We start from the raw sequence: 27844 nt of genomic DNA on the forward strand, positions 1-27844 counted from the left end.
ACAGTTCATTTGAAACTTATTATTTCAAATATGTTTTTTGAAAGAATATATCAAAGTATTTTATATTATAGTAATTCATTTTATTTATCTATTTATTTTATTACTGTCTGTATTACTGAAAGATGTATGTTTTGTAAAATGGTGGTCTCCTGCAATTCCATATGGCTTGGGATTAAGTCTGGCATAACAATGAAAAAAAAATGAACTGAAATAAAAATATTTGTTGTGAGCTGGGGTGGTATTTAGGGCTCAAATGCAGACTCAGAAGCACAGTGACTGGTAACCATTTATTGTAACAATAGGGGTTTCCAGATACTCAGATGAATGGTTAGGAGAGAGTTTTCTGTGAGCAGCATGGAAGGCTATTGTCTAGTCTGATGACTAAAGAAACGAGTTCCTCAAACGACTCACGCCCAAGTAGCAAGCTCATCTTTTAAATTTTCAGATAAACCATTTACAAACATGGTCTCTTTTCAGCGACTAGGATACGAAAATCCTGGGAGAACGAGGCAGCTGAAGCGGCACCCTGACGGCAGCTGCTTTGCCGCCTCCTGATCACGCATTAGATGATCTAAAACCTTGTGGAGTTCGGAACTAAAGCTATCAAAAGGATCTAAAACACATGATTTACTGCTGAGTCCATATTTGGCCAGATTGTTCTGTTGTGAGCTGAGGTGGTATGATTAGGAGAGAGTTTTCTGTGAGCAGCATGGAAGACACGGGGTCCAGGGGTGATGAGTGCATCCGGAGAGCGTAGCTGCTATCGTTGTACAGGTGGATGAATACTGGCTGGGCGGGGTGACACGTGGTGGTGAGGCACTGGTGAAAACACTATGGTGGCAGTTGCGGGCTTGAGGCCAGTGACGGAATGAGGTCGAGTTGCGAGGTGGCAAGGACGCTGGTGCTGGGAGCTGGAAGTGGGAACAGGTGGAACCTCTGAGGAGGCGAGGAAAAAAGGACATGTGAGAAATCACAAGCAAGACAAAATATAGCTTATAGCTAATTAGGTAGACTCTCTGGAAAACTCAAAAGATAGCCTACCACGCCCGACCGCTGTCGAAAGAGGACAAACGATAAAACATGTCTCACACAACTCCACAGAAAACAAAACACAGATGTACCACAAATCACCACAGTAACCCCCCTCTAATGAACATCTCCTGATGTTCTCCCAGGCTTGTCCAGGTACTCATCATAAAACTCCCAGAGGAATTCGGGATCCAGAATAAGCCTCCTGCCAATCCAATACCTCTCCTCCGGACTGTATCCTTCCCAGTCCACCAGGTATTGATACTCACACCCACGTCGTCTAACATCCAAGATTTTCCATGTAGGCAGTGTAGGCAGGGTGGTCATCAACAAATCGGGTGGGTGGAGGGGATTCGGCCGGAGGGCACAGCGCACTGAAGGAGACAGTCTTAAGCAAGGACACATGAAAGGTGGGGTGTACGTTCATAGACTCCAGCAGTCTTAAATGGACAGCAGTGGGATTAATGATTTTAAGAATTTCAAATGGATCATTGTGGCGTGGTGCCAATTTAGTCCACCATGAGAGGGAGGTCATGGGAGGAGAGCCAGACTTGCTGTCCCGGATGATATTGAGGGGAAGGGGTCCCGTGTTTATCCGCAAGGCACTGATTTCTCTGAGACTGGTGAGGGAGTTGTGAGCATATTCAATCCACAGAAGGTGTGTGCTCCAGGATGCCTGGTTTGCTCTTTCGTTTTGACCATTAGATTGGGGTGATAACCAGAGATGAGGCCAGAGGAAGCACCGAGAGCTTCACAAAAAGCTTGCCATACTTATGACAAAAATTTGGGACCTCGGTACCACACAATGTCCACCTGGATGGCATGCACCCGAAAAAACTCGGCCACCAATATATTAGCAGTTTCTAAGGCAGAAGGGAGTTTAGGCAGAGGCACAAAATGTATGGATTTAGAAAATCTGTCTACAATAGTCAAGATTACGGTGTGACCATTGGACAGGGGTAACCCAGTAACAAAATCTACTGCAATATGGGACCATGGTCTGCTAGGGATAGGTAATGTCCGTAACAACCCAGCTGTAGGGCGATGAGAGGCCTTACTACGGGCACATACCGTACAAGCTGTCACAAACTCTTTAGTGTCCTGAGTGATAGTGGGCCACCGGAAGGATTGCTGGAGAAATTTCAGGGTGCGATGAATACCAGGATGACATGGTAGTTTAGACGAATGTCCCCACTGAAGAACCTGTGAACTAACAGAGATCTGAACAAAGATGCGTCTGACAGGTCCATTACCAGGATCGGGCTCACTTTCCTGTGCCTCTCTGACCACCCTCTCAATCCCCCACAAAACTGTCCCGATGACGCCGGATGGAGGCAAGAGGGTCTCAGGATCTGTTTCAGAAGAGTCAGAAGAAAACTGACAAGCATCAGGTTTAACATTACGTGAGCCTGGGCGGTAGGACAGGGAGAAGTCATATCTACTTAGAAATAAGGCCCACCGTGCTTGTCGGGAATTTAATCTCCTCGCTGTCCGCAGGTAAGCCAAATTTTTGTGGTTGATCCAAACCAGAAATGGCTGAGCTGCGCCTGAGCTACCCACCACCATTCCTGGAGCGCCAACACCACCGCCAGAAGCTCACGGTCTGCAACATCATAATTCTTCTCCACAGCGGATAGTCATCTGGAAAAGAATCCACAAGAATGGGTTTTGTTAGTGTCAGGGCTCCGTTGTGAAAGGACTGCTCCTACGTCCGATTCGGACACATCAACCTCCACCACGAATTGCTGCTCGGGATCAAGGTGAAGGAGCACCGGAGCCTGGGTGGACAGGCCCTTCAGCCTACGAAAGGCACTTTCGGCTTCAAAAGTCCAGCGGCAGGGGTCTTTTACAGAGGCGAGTTTAGTGAGAGGCTGGTACTTTACTGTAGTCACAAATGAATCTCCGGTAAAAATTAGCAAAACCTAGAAAGCTCTGAAGTTGTTTACAGGAAGTAGGAATGGGCCACTCTGCCACTGCTTATATTTTGACAGGATGAATACTGGCTGGGCGGGGTTACATGTGGTGGTGAGGCATTGGTGAAAACAATGGGGTGGCAGTTGAAAGCTTGAGGCTGGTGGCGAGGTGGCAGGGACACTGATGCTGGGAGCTGGAATTGGGAACAGGTGGACCCTTTGAGGAGGTGAGGCAAAAAGGACACATAAGAAATCACAAGCAAGACAGCTTATAACTAATTAGGTAGACTCTCTGGAAAACACGAAAGATAGCCAACTATACCACTGAGTGGCGGAAAACAATCTGGCAACAAGTCCTTTGCCAATCGCCATTTTTATTCCGTCCGAGATTGTGATTGGGACCAGCTGTGTCAGAGCCAGCTCCCAATCCATGCCCAACGTCTGCCAAAAGAGGACAAACAAAAAAACAAGCCCCACACAACTCCACAGAAAAGAAAATACAGATGTATCACAAATCATCACACTATTCAGTGATCAAAATAGTTGCTGGTATTTTTCTGTCAGTCAACTAATCAGTTAATTGGTTAATCATTTCAGCTCTAGTCCGGCCAAAAGAAATCTTCACAAACTGTAATCACAATTCCAGATGGAAATTATAAATGTGTGGCTTGTGCACAATGTAACGACACAACTAAACAAACTTAGTTGGGCTATTCAAAATATAAGTGAGAGGAGTGATTTCATGCAACACATAGTGTTTATTTTTCACATGTTCATGTGGAAAAGAACATGTAAAAAAAACCCAAGACTGGTCTGCACTTCGATCTGTGTGTGGGTGTGTGGGTGAGTTTGTGGCTCCGTTGCTATGTGGTTCAGTCCCATTTTTAAAATTGACAGTTAAGTTTGCTTTATGCATGTACAGTATGTATGTGTACTATAAGGGACAGTTTAAAAGACAAGACTATGTGCTTTTAGCACCCACAAGTAACAGCTGCAGGATGAAAATAAATCCTGAAGATCTAGATCTATATCTATCTAGATATAGATATAGATTTAGATATAGATATAGATATAGATACAGATATAGGCATAGATATTATATTATAAATACATGTAATATCTAGATATTATATCTATATCTATATATTATATCTTTTTATTAAGTTTGCTAACTTTAGCCACAATAAGCCACTGATCATACCAGACCCGGTAAGACTGTAGTGGCAAGCACTTTTTTTTGTCAGTGGAAGAATCAGTTATTTCTTGTTTCAGATGTCAGGCCCACATAGTCTGGCTTTAAGGTCTTGTGTGTGTGCTGTGAATGGTAAATTGACTGTGTGTCCTGTCCACCTCCAGGGAGGACGCTCAGGCTCCCAAACGTGTGTCCTGGGCAAAGAGTGGCATGGGTTCAGATATCATTTCCAAGAATGGCACCCTGTCCTCCATCGCCTCCAGCCCACACCACAAAGACCCCTCCCACCAGCACAGCAACCACCACCACCACCACCTACAGCAGTATCCCCAGCGCCCTCCATCAGACACCGCCTCCATCATCACCGCCACGGGGAGCACGGCCGGTTACCGGCCATCTCGCCATCACGGAGCCTCCACCCCCACCCACTACAGCTACAACAACAATACCACCCTGCCACATGGACAGCCCATCTCCTCTGAGGCCAGCACCAATGGGAGCTCCCTACCAAGACCAGAGCGCTTTACCCAGCTACCCCAGGCTCAGGTGCTGCCGCAGACCTACAGTCAGCCTCAACTGCAGCTCCAGGCTGCTCCCTCCCCACCACCGCTGCCCACTTCCACAGTCACAGCCTCCAACATCACCCGCATGGGAGGGGTGCCCATCATGGTGCCTGCACAGAACCAGGCTGGGTCTCTGGTCTAACTCTTGCCAGCACTGGCAAAACAGTGCTTTGCACTGGAATACTGTCCCTTTACACTGTCAAAAAGGGGCAGCTGCTGATTTTTTTTTAAAGGGAACGCTTTAATTACTATCTAGCAAAGAGTTACCGTAGGAGAAAAGGTCAAATTCACTTACTGATGCTTGCTTTCATGCCAAGAATCTTCATGACAAAACTTTCAGACACAGACTGTCTTTTATATTCTGTCTGCACTGTATACATTGCAAACAGATGTACAGATATGATTTTCATACGTTTGTCTGGTATTTTCTACTTTATTATATTTTTTATTTCAAATTTAGTGTAAAAACCTTATATTGCACCCCCCACCCCACCATACTAATTCCACAAATTGAACAGCATTGGATCATCATGGTGGGCTTTCATGTATGCAAACAGATTAATTAAGAAAAGGCTTATGCAGGTCTGCTGTACTTTTTCCATCATCTTAACTTAAAAGCTACCTAAGGGAAGAATTTTCAAGACCAAAATAGGTTTAAGTACATTATGTTAGTACTGTTCAGACAATGCTGCTCAAAGGAAGTTAATGAGGACTGGGTGTAATAAATGAGTGTATTGCTGCAGCAGACTTATGGACAGAAAGATAAGACATCATTATACATATGATAAAGTATCCTAATCCTTTTTTGGCTTTACTTCTGTCAGTGCTTCAGTTTATGAAATGCTCTTAGACTCAATTCTTTAAACGCAGATTAGCAAAAGCTTCTTATAATATTGAGCACTATTCAGAACTGCAGTACAATGACTTTGCCAATACTTGGGTCCATACTTGAGTTGTAATAATTTAAAGTTGACTGCAGAATTTTGAATTGTAAATATGATATTTATTTTCTGTTAAATGTATGAAATACAGCATAGCATACTGTTGGAACTGTATGGAACATATGATACAGGTAATACATCAGCCTGCAACACTGGATACTGAACCAAAGATCCACAGTATGTAACACTTCATTATTTCAACATGCTCTCGTTATGTGCTGTAGTTGATTTTCTAGTATGGGACAAAATCTGTTTCAGAAACTGTTTCAATGACATGGAAGCATCTTGATTCACTGCCAGAAGCTGAAGGCTCAAGGTTTTGTTTTGTTTTTTGACAAGTGTTTTCTCACATTTCATTGGCATTGTAACAGGAAGCAGATACAAGTTTCTCTAAATCAAAAATGTGTGAGTGTTCCATTCATTGTACCATCTACTATTGTGAGAGAATGATGAAGTCCCACTGTTTCCTCTTGAAGTTGAGGGAGTACATTTGGAAAAAAAAAAAAAAAAAAAAAAAGTAAATAGTGAAGATTGTATCAAATATATGTTTGCTTTGTGCTACTGAACCAGATAAGCACTGGATTTTGGCCCAAAAGCTAGTTTCACTTTAAAAAATAAATATTTGGCCATATTTTGTCACACTGTCACATCTTTGTTCAGGTAGTATTTCTGGATAGGAGCAGTTGCAGCTCAGAGGCACTCTTCTCTCACACACTGCTTCACTCACAGTGGTTGAGATTCTGACCTTATTAACAATGCCAGCTTAGCTTTTACATTCAGAACATTTTTATTGCAGTCAGCAATGTAAATGGCTACAGAATTAGCACATTAAGTCTGAAATGTTTGTGGTATGACATGTATATCATGACAGGCCAGGTTGAGTTCAAGAACACAACCTGATCTGTGGTGTGAAATAAACATTTCAACAAAACTTAAGCCATGAAATCCAAGTATAATTTTATTCGTGGCTTTTTTTTCTTTCATCTTTTTCTTATTCTGGCCTCTTTCAAGTCACACAAATTCCTATTTAAATATCATTTGTTTTGGAAGAGAAAAGAAAAACATGTGTAATGATAGTGATCATACGATCTATTCTGCTTTGTTGTTTTTACACTGGAACTGTTTGTTGTTTTGCATTTTTCAGTGTGAACAAGATGTCATAATAACATTGTTGTGAAATGACACTTGATGTTGAAGGGAAATGTAAGAGCATCCTTTACAGACCATTTCAGATAATTGTTATCTGTTTGATACAAGCCTGACAGCACAGTGACAGCAAAATGTGCAAACAAGTGGTAGCTGTATCTGAAAGCTTTGACAGAGATTTGTATTGTTTTTAATACATAAGAGCAAAATGGAAAGATTTTCTGTGGGAAGTTGAAAGTGGGGAGGAAATAATTTTGATGGGTAGAACTTACAGAATCTTTAGTTATAGTCCATAGACTCGCTGTTTTAACTTGTGAATGGGTCAGTTAAAAAGTGTACATTATGGACATTAAAATGTATTCAAAACAGGCCTTTATTTTTATACAGTACATTATATGTGTATGTATAAGAGTACATGAGCAGAGTTTATAAATAGTAAATGTTTCCTGAACTAAATAAGTGTTCACTGTCAGTCATTTATAAACCATGATGGATTGTATAACTACTGTGGCCAAACTTGTGCTTATGTATACAGTAGGCCTAAACTGTGGACATTAATGTGCGATGTGCACTTGTATCCTCCATATTTATGTTCATGGAAACTGCTTTGTATAATATTTTCAATTAAAAGAGAAATGATTAGTTGTTTGTGCTTTTTTCCCCAAAGCATTCTTATTTCGGATCAGTTCTAAATCCGAATCAGTCTCTTCATTCAAGGTAAAAGATTATGATTCCATAGCATTTACAAAGCAAAAGGTTTATATAATTCAGCAGCATGAATTGCACCAGAAATAACTTCTGGAGTGTATAATCAGTATCCATTGAGCCAAAATCAAACTGCAGTGCATCATGCCATCATCTGCCCTCCCCTGGTCACAATGAGCCGGTACAGAGGAGAATGTAATAAATTACTCTTACATCATATGCTCTGCCACATTGTTTCATGAACAATTTGTATGTCAACAATATTTATTTTCCAATAGACATTATAATGCATGGGCACTATTACCATCATTATAATTATTTCTGGTATTGAATGCAATCTTTAGTTGCATTTCAGTAGTTACAATCACACTGAAAAAGAGTTTATGTCTTAAAGCAGCTATCCTTATTTAATTTCAAATACAAATGGCAGTTTATGTATTTTGGTCAAGTATATGATTTGTTGCATATTTCTAGAGGTTATGATGAGATTTAAGTCAACCACTAGATGGCAGCAAATTGGCAGCAAATCTGGGAAAGACATGAAGAGTGTTGGAGGAAGAATCTTAGTGTTCAAAAACACACTATCATCTAAATGTTGAGCTCAACCCTCCACTGCATATTGATGTCCTGAAGCTGCCGAGAGTCTCTTTGACCTTCACATGGATCATTTTTTTGCACATTGCAATATTTGAACGCGTGTTTCTGATGAATCAAATGGAGAGTGAATTTAGTCTATAATGTGGCTTTTCAAGAAACAGAGGCACATGTGATATTTAACAAATTATAATCAAGATAACTTGGGAAAATACAAGCTGATGCATGAATCTCTTAAGAAGCATCATTGACAGTTTATATATTTTATTTTTATGTTCAGTATATTCCCAGGTGATTAAATGTATCTGTATCAAAACCATATCAAATATTATTGATAACAATATTCCTATATGTCTTAAAACACATATGTCACACAACACATGGCACATTGTTACCCTTGGACAATGAGCCGTTGTTTGGGGGGTAAATTATCAGAAGCCCTAAATAATCCAAAGAATAGACTGAAATATGTTTCCCCCCCCAAAAAAAATAAAATAATAAAATTCATGCAGTTAACTCTGTTCACACACTGGTATAAAGCTGCTTTTGCTAGTCTTCTCCCAACAGCTTATCAACATTGATCATGTTACCTGCTGAACTTAAAGGACAAAGACAGACAGAAGCAAAAGCACACACTGGTAGGGTAGAATGTTTATTAGAATTTGCAATTAGCGATGTCACATCCACCTACATGGTGCAAAGGAAGTCATAAATATGCTAATATGCAAATATGCACGCCTTTATTGAAATGAGCTCATCTCACCAGGGGATGATATATCCAAGGAAAACTCAATGATACACCTCCATGTGGCTGAACAGGGTGGAATGCACAGAAGCCTGCTGCTCTGATGACACAGTAAATAATAGTAGAAAATCAGCAACAGAGTTTATATCAAATATTTAGATAGAAATGAAAAGAAATTTCAAAAAAGTCAGAAGAGCACTGGATATTCTGATAGTGAAGCATAAAGAAAAAGAAAAAAAAGCTTTGTAATGCACTGCACTGCACCCGTAATAGTCGTGTGTTTCTTTTCATTCACATGGAGCTACAGTACTAAGTTGGCAGAAAAAGGTGCATGGCTTTTGTATTCAAATGAATCACTGTTTTCATCTGAAACAATACAGGGAAATGATCACATGTGGACGCAGAATGGCATTTTGTGTATTTTACAATGTAGTCAATGATTAAAACAATCAACAACCCAGTGGTTAAGAGGTCAGTTTCTGAATAAGTGTCAAAACTTGGCAACATTGAAATTCTGTTAGAGAAAACAAAGCAAAGTGAAAAAGAAACTGTAAAGTAAAGAAAAGAAGGAACATAAAGCAATGATAACATTGTACATCCCTGTACCAAAGTGGTGTAGTGATATTTAATAGCATGTCATGCTCCATTAGTGAAGTCCTTTAAAAGTGGCATTGGTCATCCCACTTGTTTAACTATTCAGATGGTGGCCATTTTGGGTCTGGCCTGAGCTTAATGTGTAGGATGGGAGAAGGTGAGCTCAGCGAAAGGCAGTAGTCATAGTTGAGGTGAATACAATAATGTCGATGGTGAGGATCCATGGTTGATAATGGTAAAAGAGGGGAGGTCATGCAGCTTGGGCCAGAGGCGAGGAGGGTTGGAAAAGCCCTCAGGGGAAGTATTCTTCATCACACTGCGGCCTCTGGTCTGGTGGTGCTTTAGGTAGGACACAAGACTAGAGAAGACAAACAGTGCATAATCATTTGAAGTCTCCACAGAAAAAACATATTCAATAAAGCTAATTCAATGCATTGATTCTTCTAGCAAAATAAGTTTGACTTTACATGAACTTACTTTATTTGATAATATTCCAATCAAACAAAAATACTGTAATCTTCAGTGTTCTGATTGTGTGGTCCTGTTCTGTGTGGTGTACCATTCAATAAAATAGGAACATTTTTAAAAATGGCTGAGTTTTTCTTCACCAATCACTTTGCAGAAATATTCAAACTTGTGTGTTTACCTTTCAGTATGTAGTCAGTTAGCAGTGTAGGAACCTTCTCACTGTCCTCCTTCATGGCATAAAGAACTAGGTGGAAGAAAGAAAAGGTGTATCAGCTCTGGGTATACACTTTATCCCAGCCAGTAATTATTAGTAGCATTTGATGATTTGATTGGATTCTTACTTTTTGTGAGCATCTGCAGGTCGTCAACAGATGGAGGGGTGCCTTTTTTCTCATATGGAATAACTGTGTTTAGATACTGAAAACAGAGTCAAGATTCAGAGGGTTTAACCAAATTGGAATATTTGACTGTCAAGATAAATCCAGACTCCAGGACTACAGGTGTAGCCCTCCAAGAGCTGTCACTATTGGGCTCATCACCATTGGCATGCAGAGTTAGGAGTCTGAGGCAGCTTTCTATCATTAGTGTTGACACAGCAGGTTGAGAACTTAAAGTAATAGTTCAACATTTTGGGGAATATGCTTATTTGCATTCAGAATCAGAATCAGAATCAGATATACTTTATTGATAGCTTCAAGTTTGGAAATTCAGGGAAACAGCAAGTCTGATTTTGTGCATTGACATTTCTTTTTGAGATTAGTGGGCATATAGAAATCCCAAAGGAACTGTATTTCTCAAAATGTTGAACAATTCATTTAATAGTCAATGGACTGTCATCCTGTACACTGAAAACAATTAAGCCTTTAACACTGACTAAATGTAAATGCAAGTAATTATTATATGCAAGTAATTTATATGGACAAAAAGCAGGGACATTTCTTGCAGTGTATTGCTTACACAATCAACACAGATCAAATTACATACAGTAGGCTGGCCATGTCTGTGTTGACCTCAGGCGTGGATTGGACTGAGGCAGTGGTCTAAGTATAGGCTGTGCAGCCAGTGGAACTGCACTGGGCCCTGTGACCTGAAGGGGCCTGGGCAAACTTAATTTCTAGCTCAGTGCAGCCATGTCACATTTCAGCCTTTTTTGAAAACATTTGACCTTACCTGTTTCTCATTTCCTGTGCTTCCAAATGTCTGTCTGATGCCTGTTTGCAGGATGTTAGACAGTCCCTCCATGCTGAAACGCTGCAGGTCACACACATGCCAAGACACACATACAAACACACACACACACACACACACACACACACACACACACACACACACACACACACACACAGGCCATTATTACAAGCTACTGATCATTTGTTCCTTCATCAAACTGAAAGACTACCTACTACTATCTGATGAAGAGTACAATCAAACCTTTCAACATATCATACAAACCATGTTGTAGTGACACAATTAGCTTTATTATTTTATTTTTATATTGCATCAGCATCATTAAGCCATCTCTACAGTCACACTACTTCAGTAAATCAGCCTCAGGTAACCAGCAGTCACCAGATAAAAACACTACTGCTGCATTGTATGGAGGGAAAATCCATTAGGATGTTTCTCTGGACGGAGCAGACTGGATTGGCCGGTTATTGTATGAAGACGACGGGTCACTTCCACTTTAGGATCCTTCCTGGAAGATATTTTAGAGGCTAATGGTCCTGAGATCCATTATGCTAACAGTCAGAGTGAGGGAAGAGGAAGAGCTGTCAGGCACTATGGTTTTATTTTTTCTCTCATTTAAAGGATTCAACATGAAATTTCTTTTAAAGGAAAATCTTATGGAGGTGGAAATACACATTAAACCAAATCTACTATGGACTCATTCTGCCTCAAAAACATGTGCTGTATTTATCAAGCAGTGTTTGCTAGGTGTGTCTCTCTCCTCATTGCAAATGCATTTAAGGAAGGATCACACAAATAAAAGGAGGAGACATACCTAACAGAAGCTGATTCTGTTTTCCATTGGATTTACTGAGGTCAAGCAATTTGCGACTGTCAGTTTTCAACACCTCTGATGGGATTTAAAAGAGCGATCAGGAAGACTGGAGTGGTGGAAATGAACATGCACATAATGTATTTTTGTATTTCACTGAGATCTGAAGCTGACTGCTTCATGAGCAAATCAGGCTTTGAACACATAGGTCACAAACTGTGGCCCATTGTGGCATAATTACTATAAGTCCTGTGTGGTGACACTGATGAAAGCACAGGTTTGTAGAACTCCTGTCTGGCGTAAGTTATGGCACACACACAGGCACACTTAGATGATATAAATAATTAAAAGGTGTGTCAAGCTTTCAAGGCCAGCCCCATTTCCTGCTGCTCACCTTGACAGGCATGCTCCCTGTCTTCTCCGTGGGGCCCGTGGAGCCTGTATTCCCTCCGTTCACAGATGCCATACCTCCCCCCTGCAAGCTCAGGGCTTTGTCCCGGCGCCGGCGTTTGCTGCTGTCTCGTTGCTCCTTCTGCCTGTTCTGCACCTCCATCAGGGCTGTGATGAACGTGTTCTTCACCTCTTTCTCAAACTCCAGCTCTTCACGCCGAGCCAGCTGACTGACCAGCTCCTCTGAGTACTCACGGATGGCAGCCTCCACTCGATGCAGCAGTTCAATTAGCGCTGAGCTAGGCATCAGGCTCAGGCCTGTAGAACAGATGAATAGGGGGAAATGGACAGTTGCGTTTTATTTTTTGCAAAAGTATCCTTTTTACTTGTGGGCTGAGACATGTATGTATGTTAATGACTTGTATGCAGTTCAGTGAGGGATTGTTTCATTTGAATCATTTTTAGAGGCATGAAGAGGTACCAGTACACAGTATTTCATGAGGAAAAGGCAAAGTTTGGAGAAAAAGACTGAACTTGTATCATTATTATCATTACTACAGGTGAATTACTAAATCAAAACCTGACATGTCAGGATGTCCTGGTGACTCAGTTGGTTGATGTGAATATGATCAATGATACATGTCTCTCCAATCTCTATCCAAAAAAATAGACTGGAGGGCTGAATATGAGAGTAATTCAGTTGAGATAAGATGGATATATATATTGCAGTTTGTGCATGTTTATCCTTGACCAGAGTGTCCACACATTCATCGTAACTGGCCTCCACTTTGGATCCAAGGAAACATGAACTGTACTGTACAAAACAATGACTGACGGGGATAATTACAGCGAATGTTATGGGAATATTACGTACTCAGATGAAATTAAATGAGTTTACCATCCTCCTCTGATTAACTTTTAGCAACAAACTTGGTCATCTGAAAATAATGCATTGTAGTTTTAAGTGACACCATTTCTGTCATAAAATCAACACTTGGACTGTATTCCATTTGTCCAGTGTCCTGCTTTGGCTAATCTACACTTGGTCACCATATCAAAAACTGCAGATTAAATAAAGTTAGCAAATGGGTTTACAGTTAATTTAGTAAAGGTATTATCACAATTTAGCTAACTTGCTAACATTAGTCTGTTACTAACTTCAGTCACATATGCATAGTAAGCTCCAGTCCATTATAAATGTGGCATAATATTAACATAACTTGCATTAAATAAATGATCAAATTAACGTTGAAATAAATAAAAGTTACTGTGAAAACATGAAACATTAGCAAAGTAATGAGAGACTCATTTGAGAAGGTCCTCATTTTGGCATTTTATTGGTGTTTAGCAATATGCTTGAAGGAGAAATATTAATTGTCATCTTAAGGGTACTGATATTAGAAAGATCACCCCGATGGCAAACTATGCAGTTTTGTTGGCCAGAAGAAAAAAAAACAAAACACTATTAATGCAAAAAACAAAAAACTATTATTGCGGGCCCACCACCCGCAGGAAGGATCAGAAGGGGCCGGTGCTTTGTGCTATGGGTGGCAGACCCAAACCCTGGACAATGACTCTGGCTATGGGGACATGGAATGTCACCTCGCTGGGGGGGAAAGAGCCGGAGCTAGAGCGGGAGGTTGAGCGGTATCGACTAGAGATAGTCAGGCTCACCTCCACGCGCAGTCTGGGCTCTGGAACGTAACTCCTTGAGAGAGGCTGGACTCTCTTCTATTCTGGAGTTGCTCACAGTGAGAGGCCCGAGCTGGTGTGGGCTTGCTCACAGCCCCCCAGCTCAGCCGTCATGTTGGAGTTCTCCCCGCTGAGCGAGAGGGTCGCTTCCCTGCGCCTTCGGGTTGGGGACAGGTCTCTCACTGTTGTTTCGGCCTACGGGCCGAACAGCAGTGTAGAGTACCCGGCCTTCTTGGAGTCCCTGGGAGGGGTACTGGAAAGTGCTCCAACCGGGGACTCCATTGTTCTGCTGGGGGACTTCAATGCTCACGTGAATAGCGACAGTGATACCTGGAGGGGTGTGACTGGGTGGAACGGCCTCCCCGATCTGAACCCTAGTGGTGTTCTGTTATTGAATTTCTGTGCTAGTCACAGTTTGTCCATAACGAACATCATGTTCAAGCATAAGGATGTCCATCAGTGCACGTGGTACCAGGACACCCTAGGCTGGAGGTCAATGATCGACTTTGTAGTCGTATCATCTGACCTTCGGTGGTATGTCTTGGACACTCGGGTGAAGAGAGGGGCTGAGTTGTCAACTGATCACCACCTGGTGGTGAGTTGGATCCGCTGGCAGGGGAGGAAGCAGGACAGACTTGGCAGACCCAAACGTACTGTGAGGGTCTGTTGGGAACGTCGGCCGGAACCCGCTGTCAGGGAGGTCTTCAACTCCCACCTCCGGGAGAGCTTCGACCAGATTACGAGGGAGGTTGGAGACATCAAGTCCGAATGGACCATGTTCTCCACTCCCATTGCTGATGCAGCCATCCGTAGCTGTGGGCGTAAAGTCGCCAGTGACTGTCGTGGCGGCAATCCCTGAACCCGATGGTGGACATCGGAAGTAAGGGATGCCGTCAAGCTGAAGAAAGAGTCCTATCGGGCCTGGTTGGTTCATGGGACTCCTGAGGCAGCTGACGGGTACTGGCAGGCCAAGCGTGCGGCAGCTCGGGTGGTTGTAGAAGCAAAAACTCGGGTCTGGGAGGAGTTCAGGGAGGCCATGGAGGTAGACTACCAGTTGGCCTCGAAGAAATTCTGGCAAACCGTTCGGCGCCTCAGGAAGGGGAAGCAGCTCTCTGTCAACAGTGTTTAGAGTGGAGGTGGGGAGCTGTTGACCTCGACTGGGGATATTGTCGGGCGGTGGAAGGAATACTTCGAGGATCTCCTCAATCCCACTGTCATGTCTTCTGCAGAGGAAGCAGAGACTGGGGACTCAGAGGTCGATTCATCCATCACCTGGGCTGAAGTCACTGAGGTAGTTTGCAAGCTCCTCGGTGGCAAAGCACAGGGGGTGGATGAGATCCGCCCTGAGTACCTCAAGTCACTGGATGTTGCCGGGCTGTCCTGGTTGACACACCTCTGCAACATCGCATGGCAGTCAGGGACGGTGCCTCTGGACTGGCAAACTGGGGTGGTGGTCCCTCTGTTTAAAAAGGGGGACCGGAGGCTGTGTTCCAACTATCAGGGGATCACACTCCTCAGCCTCCCTGGGAAAGTCTATTTCAGGGTACTGGAGAGGAGAATCTGGCCAATAGTTGAACCTCGGATTCAGGAGGAACAATGCAGTTTTCATCCTGGCCGTGGAACACTGGACCAGCTCTATACCCTCCACAGGGTGCTTGAGGGTTCATGGGAGTTTGCCCAACCGGTCCACATGTGTTTTGTGGACTTGGAGAAGGCATTCGACCATGTCCCTCACATCATTCTGTGGGAGGTGCTCTGGGAGTATGGGGTTGGAGGCCCTCTGCTGAGGGATGTACAGTCCCTGTACAACTGGAGCAGGAGCTTGGTCCGCATTGCTGGCAGTAAGTCAGACCTGTTCCCGGTGCATGTTGGACTCCACCAGGGCTGCCCTTTGTCACCGGTTCTGTTCATTATTTTTATGGACAGAATTTCTAGGCGCAGCCAGGGGCCGGAGGGGTTCGGTTCAGGAGCCGGCAGATTTCGTCTCTGCTTTTTGCGGATGATGTTGTCTTGTTGCCAGGATCCCCCTGGATGAGCTGGAGGAAGTGTCCAGGGAGAGGGAAGTTTGGGCGTCCCTGCTCAGACTGCTGCCCCCGCGACCCGGCCCCAGATAAGCGGGAGAAGATGGATGGATGGACTATTATTGCAATTAAGCAAGTCTTCATGGAACAGAGTTTTAGCAGGAATGTAGCCTCTTCACATCCCAGACCAAATGAAAAAATCTTGCTAAAACTGCTGCCCAATTGTCAGTCAGAAAGCTGCATTAATTGGAAAAAAGGTAGCATGGATTATTTCCAGTTTTACCTTCATAGGAGCAGTTGTTGTTGGAGGCCTGTGATAGCTGCCTGATCTCCTCCAGCAGGGAGGGGTTGGTCCTTGAGGAGCAGTGACTGCTCTCCTCTTCATCCTCCTCCTCAGTTTCACCAGGATCTGGAGAGTTCTCCATCATCTCGACTATCTCCTCAATGACCTTGAAGAGAGAAGAGAGAGAGTAAGAGGGCAAGATAGATACATTGATAAAGGGAGACAAGTGGATGGACAGGAAAGAGATTAGGAGACAGGGGTAAGTACACACACTAACCATCAATTTGTAAGTACAGTGTGGCCACTAAAATGCCAACAGCCTTCTTTTTAAGTGTACATATACTTTGATCCATTACTGATGTGTACACAGGCTTCAGCAATGTATGGCAAAGGCAGAAATGGATTTAGGCAGGAGTCTATCTAAACTCTTGTACCAGTATGATATAAGAGCAGTCCAACACTGTCACAAATCACATCAGTAGTTTTACTGGAGATAAGAGCCTTTTCCAAAACAGAATGTATGAAAAAATGGACTGCAGGAACACATAGTTTGTAACTTGAAGGTATACAGCGCATACACACATATCCACATTGTTATTCTATGTAAAGATTACCTCTGTAGAAGGGACTGAAACTATTAGAATGGAAATGCCAAATGTAGCCACGCAAAGGTTGTCTCTGGAGTTCCTCTGGGGTCTATTCTTGGTCCTTTACTGTTTTCAGTCTCACTTTGTTATGCAGACGATATGTTATATTGGTCCATAAAATCATTAGACACGAGGCTAGAAATCTAGGGGTGGTCTCTGATGAAAGGTTGCTGAAATATTGCCAACTGAGGAGCAATGCCTAGATTAGATAATATCTTTGATTCTGTGATGGATAAACCCTTATACATGCCTGGGCCACCTAGGTTAGCTGCATTCCTTATCAGCGGTTCATCTGAGAAATCAATTAACTGTTTTCCTTACCAGATCTAGAAAATTTGAGCTCATTTCCCACATTCTGACCTCCTTATAGTGGTTGGTGTATGATGTTTGGAATTGACTTTAAAATGTTACTGTTTGTCTTGAAGGCACTACCAGGCCTTGACCTATCCTGTGTAATCCAATGAAGAAGAAAGAGTCTGACTGGAAAAGGCGCTACTTCACAAATACCTAAAATATGCTTTGGTAAATCCAACAAATAAAATGATTGCACACAAATGCATGTTGATTGAAAAGGCAGGCAAAAGATCAAACATGCAGGCACCATGTTGAGACATGTCTCATGTTACACTGCTTTTTTTCTATTTATCAAAAGCAGGACACAAACTGTGGTTTGATCTAAAACTCTGTCACACACACATGCACACCTGATCAGCTGTGATGAGAGGCTCTTCATTCAGGCAGTTGGCGTTGTCATTCTTCTCATTCATCTCCTCCTCTTCTTTTTCATGGATCTGCAGCAAAATGTGAGACAAAACATGAGAACCAAGCAACAAAGAGATGGTTGTTACAGTATATCTTACTGAGAAAAGGAGGCAAGAGTCAAAAACTGCATCTGAATTTGGAGTACTGACTGAATCCACACTAATTTTCCAAAAGAATGGGACCAGTGCCCAGGAGGGAGAGATCAGTATGGGACTGCACTCATTTGAAAGTCTCACCCTTAAATATTCTAAAGGTTTTATATTATTTAGTGTCGCTTAAAAAAAAAAAAAAAAAAACTATTTACTATTCTATTTGTAAAAGCTTTTAATAGTTTGTACCATTATTTATTTATATATTTATATATATTCTATAATATTTGACTTTCATGTAGTTTTGATAATGAAATAATTTGTGAAATCTGTGACATTGTCTCGAGGGATGCCAATGTTGGTCCAGACTAATTTTGAAGAGACATTCATGGTTCCATAATTCCATATAGCACCAGCATCAAATTGTAGTTTGTCAAACACTTGAAAGGTTTATGACAAAATCCTGCAAAACTAATTCCCATGTACTTAGCAGTTAGCGCTAATTAGCAAATGCTAGCATGCTAACATACTAAACTAAGATGTGAATATGATAAACATTTCATACTAAACATCAGCTTCTGAACATTGCTACTGTAAACGTGTTACATGCTGCTGTATGCCAAAGCATGCTGCTAATACTGCTAGCATGGCTGTAGACTGTTAGTCTTATTATATAAATGTATGAATGATTAGCTGTGGCTTTCATACAGCATAATACTGAGACAGTTCATGAGAGATTTGCTATTTGCTGAAAAATCTACTGTGGTTGTGTGTGGCTATGTTTGTGGTATGTTTGGAATAAACCAAGAACCTGGTTAGAACAATGCAATATTACCAGAAAAAAGGAAAATTGCTTCATCTGACTGCCCTAAAGGGGAGTTGTTGTTTTGTGAAATATTTACTGTTGGATTGTTTTGGTATAACACTTAAATTATAGGGAATTTCAACAGCTCGACTGAAGGCTGGATGTATATGAACAACCCTCACCCTCTGGGGTGTAAACGTCTGCTCTGGCCTTGACCAGCCAAAACACGGCTTAGACTGCTAAGTGCCTGCTGTCCAGCTGTATGTGACAGGCAATTAAGAGAGGAGACCTCTGCTGAATGGAAGACCAGTCAAGGTTGGTCGAGCATGTCTTCAAGTGTCAGCATGAGAATAAGCCTCAGAAAGAATGAACCAGTTAGCTACTCAGTTTGGCATGCCAAAATGAGAAATAACAATATATGAGATACTTTCTTTTACAGCCATTTAAAACCTTAAAAAACAGTATCAGATTTTCTCCTATGTACATTAGCGGAACAGACATTAGTAAACATTTATTTTATAGCCAGTAGAAATACATGTAAATACTACACATCCCTCTTCATCTGCAAAATATGGAAAAGGTGACTGTGAGAGCAATTTTCTGAGGCTGTAAGCATATTTCACTTGGCTTCTTAGCAGTTTTTTTTTAATAAAACTTTACTCAAATGAGGAAATAAACATTACAGTTGATCATAGAATATGTTGCTCATTTGTGATTAACAGTTTTGATACAGTAAATGTAAACCAAATATCAGATAAGAATGTCAGAGTAAGGAATAAACAGGACGTTACAATAAAGTTGAATAAGAGACCATAAAACACCTTTTGTCAGAAAATCAAGTTCATGTTTATGTCCAAAAAAAGAATATAAAAAACAAATTAAAGCCACCTTTTCAAAATAAAAAACAGAGTTTACTCATTATTGATTGTGTTAAAAGTCTCATAGGACATTTCCTAGATCTAAACCAAATAGAAAGATGTGGAGTGATACGTACCTCCTGGTCAGAAAGATTGCCGTTGAGTCCCTCTGAAGCAGGGACGTCCCATGTGGAGATGTAGTTATCAGTTAGAGCATCCCACACACTGCAAAACAACACACAGACATACAAACATGCAAGCAAGCAGAACTTTCAAGAACCTCAAATACTCAAAATCAAGCATCAAAACAATATTTTGGCCTCAGCTCTAAAGGCTGTCTACTATTTTAAGCTGGCGTGTCCACACACATTGTAGTTAGATAGTTATATAACAGCATTAAATGCCAGTTTGGTGTATTTTATCTCCTTGGCTATACCGCGGTCTACTCAGCCCTGTCTTCAGCAGCCTGCAACTCAGTCAATATTTCAATGTGGCAAGTCAATGATGGTGGTCAATATGCAGAACTGAAGGCTGCAGAGGAACAATGCACAGCAGAAAAAAAAACAAAAAAAACATGGCTTACTACTCAGTAAAAGGTATCCTTAGCAGAGAGTTAGATAAAGCTCCTCACATCATTGTACCAGAGGTCTCTGAATGTAACCCGGCACAAGCGTCTGTCTGAGGGAGGAATGACATCAAACTGGGAGAGAAGTCTCCTTTGTGTTTTTTCCTCCTCCGCTCAGAGGTTGGCTCAGGCCTGTTGCCCTGCTCCCAGTGGCACTGCCCAGACCCGGACACACAGTGGACACCATTCAGCTCACAGTTTACCTCACCAGCCATGCCTGCACGCCATGACTGAATGCACCAGCACATAAACTTGGACAAAGTTTCAATACACTTAACCCAAATATGAAAACTGAGCTATAAGGAATGCTGTCATTGGTGGGAATCAAAATAAAATGGACTATCTAAAAAATGAAACATTTTACCCATCAGAGAGAAGAATTCTCAGCAGCATAGTCAAGAATTTGTTGCTGTAATGTTGCCACTACTATTGTTATTTACCCCTTGAAAAAACTTGATAGATACCATGTTTATGGAGAGGTTGCTTGCTTTTGTTTGTTTTAATGTGTTATTACCCTGTAAAGCAGTTTGTATGAGAGCGTGCAATAGAAATAACCTTGAATTCAGAAAGATGCTGAGTTTTAAAGTGCATTCATGTTTAGCAGCACGAAAGCACACAAAAGCACTGCTGATACATATGAAATACTGCAACTGTTCTAAACTTCTGTCATCGCATCTTCAAGAAGAAATGTGTAGAAATACCACCTCTAACAAAAAATAGTGAAGCTAGAATTGAAACCTGCCACTGACAGCTGGCTAAAACATTGTAGCAACAGTTTGACATTTTGGGAAATGTTACTTTCTTGCCAAGAGTTAGATGAGAAGACTGCTAACACTCTGTCTGTCTGTGAATTAATTAGCTTAGCTTAGCATAAATACAGGAAACAGTGGGAAACAACTAGCTCTATCCAAAGGTAAAACCATCTGCTTACGAGCACATACTCACTATATCTTGCTATATAGTTTGTTTACTCCATACAAAAATTGAACTGTGAAAATGAAAATGTGTGGTTATACAGGGAGTTGTGCAAGACTATGTCTTAACACGGGGTAGTGCTGGTAAGCAGATTTTTTTGCCTTTGGACAGGGCCAGGCTAGTCGTTGCCCCTGCTTCTAGTCTTCTAGTCTTCTAGTCTTTTTCTTTTTTCTTCTTTTTTTTTTTGTTAAGCTAATGGCTTGCTGGCTGTAGATTTTTATACTGTATAAGGGACGATAGTGAAAAACCCCACCACTTTAAGAGAATATTCAGTAATAAGCACAGTGTAAATAACAACAACACATGAACAGCACATACTGCATGCATAACACAGAGACACGGTTTGGTCATCTGGCCAGCAGGAACTGGAACTCCATGTTACAAAGCTGTCCTGCTGTGCTTGTTGGCCTGCAGCCACTAAAGAGAAATCATGCTGTTTATACTTCTCCATCATCTTGTCGGTCTTTTTCATATCTGCGTTTCTAATCAGGCAACTGCAGGGATTAGACCAAAATGTATGACAGACTGTTTCCAACCAAACATCAGATTTATGTAGATTATATCTGCCTCTCCAGTTTTAAACCAATCATTTTATATTTTTCCAATATGCCATAACACAACACAAGGTCCTCAGTAACATCAGTACTGTTGAAGTTTCTATTAATGGTTTTTTATGTCTAAGCACCACTAGGGTGAATACATAAAATGTGAATAAGACTTATTTCATGGAAATCACAGCATGGAATGTTATTTGCCAGTGTTGGAATTAAATGAAGAGGAGAAATGATGAGACATTGTCAGTGGGATAAAAACTCAAGAGGAGTTGGGGAACATTGTGAATATCTGACCTCACCATATATATACTGGTTTCCTTATCTGTGCCAAAAGAAAGCAGTGTATGACTTTGGGCTTGTGTCTTGGTCATAACATGCAGACCAGTGTAGTGCTGCAGAACTCACATCCACCCTCAGTCCCGTGTTCTGGGCTCTATGATCAAAGCTTTATTCATCAGTGCGGACTCACTTTAACATCAATTTAATGTTGAAAAATCCTTCCTTTCCAAAAACTCTCCTCTCACACCTACAGTCAGACTATTCTTAGCACGATTCATATCCACACAGTGTGAGGATGTGTGTGTTTCCGCCTCAGAGCCTGCAAGCAAAGAGAGGAGGATCTGGCAGTCAGGAGAGGCAGAGACAGACCGACAGAGCCAAAGCCAACTGAGGCGAACAACACTGCACATTGAATAATTCAGCATGCAGTCCGACTGTGGTGCTGGGGAGGGTGGGGTCATGCTGCTGATTGACTGCTTGTGTTGGATGTTGCAGACTGCGTGTGGAAATATTTTGGCTTTTGTCGTGTGACGTGCTGGACTGCTGAGCCACTGTTTTGCCCTTGAGAGTGTGTTGTGAATGACATTATGGGCAGCAGAGTGAGAAGGCTAGTGTGTAACTAACATATAGGTCTGGAGGAATAAGTGGGAGTATGTCTGTGCTACTTTATTATCCCAGATGTTTGTTGTCATCTCTATCAGTTTATCATATTCATGAAGGCCAAGGGGTGCATCACACAGTCCAAATGCTACCAAATGTTGGACTTTTACTGAAAAGTTCAAATATTGAAATGCAGTAAACAAAAGTTATTATCTGACAACTTTCTTAGTTAACTATCTGCTAACTAAGGTCTGAAAAAGCTAAAGATATTTTAGATCTGTATATTCATATTGTTATAACATACTGTAGGATGCTGTTTGGAATGTCAAGTTATTTGTATTTTTAACCCATAAATACTGATACATGTCCTAGCCTTACCTGCTGCCATTTCCTCATCTGCTCACCAGTGCCCTCAGCATTTTTCCACTCTCAGCCACAGCCTGCTCACCTGATCACACACCTGAGACTCATTGCAATCAGTACAGTATATAAGCACCTCTGCCACACTCACTTGTTGCCTGATTGTCATCGTCCTCATGCAACACTCTCCAGCTAAATCTTGGCCTGATCTCCTGTTGCTGACTCTGCCCGTCTCTGACCATGCCTGTTCTCCTGTTCCCCAGTAACTGCCTTAGCCTTTTGTCCCTGACCACGAGTCTTCCTTTTGTTTACTGGACATTTTTTGCCTGAGTGTTTGAGGCTATGGTTGTGGCTGTTAATCTGGTCCTGCCTATTCAAGATATTAAAGTGGATAAAAGCTTTACCCGTGTTGTGGTGGTTCTGCACTTGGGCCTGCTCCATGACAGATACGAATGCTTTTTGGACTGTGAGTCCTGGAAGTGCTAGTTTAGGTATGTCCCTTGACTGAACAGTATCAGATCCATTAAGACCTCAGTCGTGCACATTGCAGACTTGAAAATACATTTTAACATGCCACTGAATGCTGCAAGGGGTGTCTGATGATTTTTTATATTATTATAACTGTGGTCACTTACTCTTCATCCTGCAGCCTCTCCTCATCCTCCTGGTTGTGTGACTGGTTGCGTATAGGCGCCAGGCCCTCCGTCTTGGTGTTGTAATTGTGGAAGCAGACATTGAGCTTTTCATCGAACTCATTGACCAGGTCCTCCATTGACTTGAAGCTCATCATTTCAGAGAAGTTCTCCAGCTCAGAGAAGTCCTCCCGCGTGATAGAGGCAAGGGGAACGGTGGTGGTGGTGGTGGTGGTGGTGGTGGAGTAAGTGGAGTGGTTGAGCGCTGGGTGGTCTAGCTCTTCCACGCGGCATGGCCGGAGGTCATCAAACTCCTCATCCAAACACACGAGAGGGGCTTCCATGGCGTCCCCTGTCTGTTAATCTCTGGGCCCTGCACAAACAGAGTGGTGGTGATGTAGTGTTTAATGCACTCAGTTTGCTAAATCAGCATGATGTTTTAAGTCTCATCAGCATCCCCTTTAATGGGGCAAGGCTACTGCTGCAGCAAATGTGTTTAGGAGGAGAGACAGACAAAGATAAAGCACAAAAGTCTGTACCTGTCCCCATCTGTTAGATTGACCAATATCCCAGAAGGATTTGTCTGGCATCTCCTAAATCACATGTGCCTCACCTCATGTGGAATGGCACCACATTGTCTAGACAAAGAAGAGATGGAGGTAGATGTGCCAGAAGGGGACCAAGTCCCAAAGGGAACCCAACCAGTTGGCTTTACTGGTAAACCACGGTTAATTAAGTACCTCTACTGGGATTTAACAGATGACGTTTCCAAGATTGTGGGATAAGAAATTCTAAGAACATTTGTCGAAGTACAGAATATATTGGAGGCTATTTTCTAGCGCTTTAAAGGCTTAATAAATTTGTGTGCAAGAATTTATTCCTTGTTTAATTGTGTCAGATAATTAGAATGCTGCTCTGAGAATACTTCAAATGCAATTATGTGAATCAATTGTAAAAATTAATATAACTCTATTGGCAGATTTTAACAGCATCACAGAACTTTTGGGGTTCTGGAAGACACTTGATTTCATAATACATCTGGAAAGGTAAAAAGCCTAAATGTGGCACCTTACAAAGAGACAGTGGTTCAGGAGGCCTGGGAGCTCCAAACTTTGAGTTTTATTTTTGGTCTTTTATTTTTATTCTAATACCTTCCTTGTATATTTGATTGAGTCCGACAAATAAGGCAGCTTGGCACACCATTGACAAGAATATAGTTAAACCTTTGTACTTACAAGATATCATATATTCAAATGTTCACCTCAAAGTCATTCAAGCTAAAGTTGGTGGAACTGTGTCGAATTACTCAGTTTGTTCTATGTCTCAGAAAGATAAGAAGCCCCGACAGTAATATCATTCTCAGTTTCTTTTGTTTAATAATAGGTTATAATTAACTGGTGGAAAGGCTTTTTCTTTGCCACAGTGGAGTGACAAAGGAGTTCAAACACTCTCAGATACTGTATGTTTAAAAGAGATGAACTTAGTACATTCCAAGATCCAAAAATCATTCTTCTTACTATTCTTTGTTTCTCTATTTGCAAGTCATGCCATCATTGCATGCGTACGTTGTCAAATGGCCAATTTAATTAGTGTAAAAAAAAAAAATCTAAATGTAATTTCCATTACTTCTTACAAACAGTTAACACTTGGGACAGTTTGGGATGAAGCTATACTTACTACCTTTTAATGCTTCAATTAACAAAAGTTTGGAAAACCATTAAAGTTTCTATCAGCTGGTCCATTATAAATATTTTCATAGAGCCTAGCCTACTCCTCTGATTTTATATCAAAGGAAGTTGTTGTTCTCCATAGTGTGAGTCACGCTCCTATGGTATTGGGAAATATCATCATATGGTTTGGGAATGCCAATAATTCTCCATGTTTTGGAAAGAGGTAAGTGTGAATAAATGTTAAATTATAGGTATGAATATTCAATGGTCCCAAACTGCCCTGTTCTTTCAAATGATAATTTATGGTGGCACGGTGGCACGGTGGCAACACTGTCGCCTCACAGCAAGAAGGTCCCGGGTGCTTGAGGAAAAAGGCCTTTCTGTGTGGAGTTTGCATGTTCTCCCTGTGTTCACCTGGGGTATTCTCCATAAAATATACCCCCACTAAAAACATGCAAGAAGATCACCACCCCACCAATGGTGACACAAGGAACTGGGTCCCCGGGCGCCGGTTGGATGGCAGCCCACCGCTCCTGGTCTGCCGCGGAGGAAGGACGACCAGGATGGGTTAAAGGCGGAAGATAAATTACCCCAGTGCATGGCGTGTGTGGGCATGATGCATGTATCTGTGTGACGAATAAAGGGGATTGTCCCTCTGATTCTTCTTAATTTGTTTAGGTTTCTTTAGTTTCTTTAGAATGAATGAAATCATCAGAGATTACAGGAATGGCATACACCAAGAGAAAGCAGCTCAGAGTAATTCAAGAAATTGATGCTAATGGATATTGTTTTATTTGACTGTTACGATACTAAGAGTTTTGACTGTACTTACAGCACATGGAGAAAAAAAATTTCCTGAAACATGAGGGCCAAATGGCCATCACTGATTTAAAATGTCACAAATCAACAGAAATGAAAGGGTGTAAACCTGACTTACTGTAATGCTACAGACTTTTAAGAGAAGTTGTGCCTCAGTCAGGTTGTCAGACGCCGCTGAATTACAGCAGTGAAGCCTAAATTTCCTCCTTTGACTCTATGCTGCGTAAGCGTGTGAGCATAGAGGAGTCCTTTTAAAAACAAGCTTGTGCGAGCCTCTTCCTGCTCATCACACCACTCAGCAAAGTGCTGCTCCATCAGCGGCCGGATACTGTTTTTCACAACCTCATCTGCTCTCTCTTCAGCTCCCTCCTATCTGTACTGCTGAGTTTTTTGTTTATGTTTTTTTTAATTGTATCTGCCTCATCTCTGGCTCGACACTTATTTCTAATTTCTCTACTGAGAAAAGGACTCCATGTTGAATAACTCGTTGCATCAGAGAAATGAAACTCCCCTTTATGTGACAGTGACTGACAACAGATCCAATTAAGGTCATTTGGTCTCTGCAAATAAGGAACATAGACATGGAAATTAGTAGCTGACTCTAACCTTGCCACAGGGCTCTTTGCAAGAGGTGCTGATGCACTGTTTGAAAATTTGGCAGGATGAAAGATCACAAATTCAATTTCTTAATAACGGTTTCCAGTCACACTGTAGGCTTTCTATTTTCAGCTGGTTTTGCAAAATGGATGTGGAAAAAGGGACATATGAAATCACAGCATCCGCACTGCCAGCAGGATGGGTTGTGTGAAGGTGTTTGAAATGTGCAGGTATTTAATGTCCGCATAGTGTGTGTTTGGGACATGTGTCAGCCTTTTTTGTATGTGACCTTCACAGAGAGTGGTGGTGGTCTCAGGTGTGTGTCCATGCTCCCCAAGCATGCAGGTATGGCCAATCACACGAGCTCATCAGAGGTCATTCAATGCAATGGAGCTGAATCACTCACCCCATTTTACTGTGGGGGAGACAACTGAAAGACAAATTGAACCTCAATTCCATTGCAGATTTTAAAAGCATTTTTTCTATTTAGTGACACCAAGCAAGAATGTAATCATTGAAAACGCCTGTAAAATCATTAGGACATTATCCCACAAAAATATAACTGAAAAGGATTCTACATCAAATCAATTTTCAGGCAGAAATGGAAATCAAGCCAGTGCATGTCATCAGCTCATCAGAGGGAGAAAAGAGGAGAGTGGGGGAGGGAGAGAAGAGCAGCGAGCAGAGAAGAAGGAGAGATGGAGGAAACCATGGTTACAAGCCAAAGATGGAGGAAAGATGATGCACAGCAAGGACCTCCATGAGGTCAGGAATAGAAGAATGAACAGCAGGGGGATAGGTAGAGCACGAAGACAAATTACCTGGAGTAAATGTGCCACTGTTGTTATGGCTTGGCGTGAAGGCAGGGTCTTCTCAGACAAGCAGAATCCTAAGCTTCCCTCTGCTGCAAAACCCACCGATGAGCAGCAGGAGATACATTCATTCCAGGGTGAAATAGAGAGAAAAATTTAAGTAGGTAAAGATGGCAGCGTGGTCTTAACTTTGGTCTGTATCCCTTCCCTCACCCGTTAGCCCACAGCCACCCTTATCTGTCCTCCCACAGCCCGTTGTTTTCCAATCAATAGGCAGTCAGCCCAGCTCACACAGAGCCTGCGCACTGCCAGGCCTCTGACGATATCAGCTCCCCCCCTCCCTTTCTTCCCTCACTATCCTCTCTTTCTCCCTTTGTCCCTGCCTCCTCCCTCCCTCTCTGCACACATTAATTCCCCAATATTCATGAGAAGGGAAGGAGGAGCGGCAGGAGGTTTGGGGGAAGGTGTTCTGTAGGAAGGTAGCAC

At 42.0% G+C, this 27844-nt stretch overlaps 2 protein-coding genes across 3 annotated transcripts in view; one reads left to right on the forward strand and one right to left on the reverse strand.

Annotated features, from left to right (window-relative positions):
• Positions 1-6970, forward strand: part of esama (endothelial cell adhesion molecule a) — a 61091-nt gene extending 54121 nt beyond the window's left edge. The window contains exon 7 of the mRNA XM_076750917.1: positions 4299-6970. Coding sequence (XP_076607032.1) covers positions 4299-4839 — 541 coding nt within the window. The 3' untranslated portion in view covers positions 4840-6970. The remainder of the gene's footprint in view (positions 1-4298) is intronic.
• Positions 6971-8719: 1749 nt separating this feature from the next.
• Positions 8720-27676, reverse strand: fez1 (fasciculation and elongation protein zeta 1 (zygin I)). Of its 2 annotated transcripts, XM_076750373.1 has the most exons (10): positions 27368-27676; positions 23464-23833; positions 19573-19660; positions 17627-17713; positions 16276-16441; positions 12284-12597; positions 11061-11141; positions 10232-10307; positions 10069-10134; positions 8720-9780 (listed from the first exon to the last, which is right to left on the reverse strand). In XM_076750373.1, the coding sequence occupies exons 2-10, from the start codon at positions 23802-23804 to the stop codon at positions 9764-9766; spliced, it is 1236 nt and encodes a 411-aa protein (XP_076606488.1). In that variant the 5' UTR covers positions 23805-23833; positions 27368-27676; the 3' UTR covers positions 8720-9763. The 2 variants fall into 2 exon arrangements, with proteins under 2 accessions (XP_076606488.1, XP_076606489.1); XM_076750374.1 differs by lacking the exons at positions 23464-23833; positions 27368-27676 and adding an exon at positions 20067-20297.
• Positions 27677-27844: the final 168 nt, after the last annotated feature.

The sequence above is a fragment of the Chaetodon auriga genome, chromosome 15 (genome assembly GCF_051107435.1).
Source record: "Chaetodon auriga isolate fChaAug3 chromosome 15, fChaAug3.hap1, whole genome shotgun sequence".
Classification (NCBI taxonomy): domain Eukaryota; kingdom Metazoa; phylum Chordata; class Actinopteri; order Chaetodontiformes; family Chaetodontidae; genus Chaetodon; species Chaetodon auriga.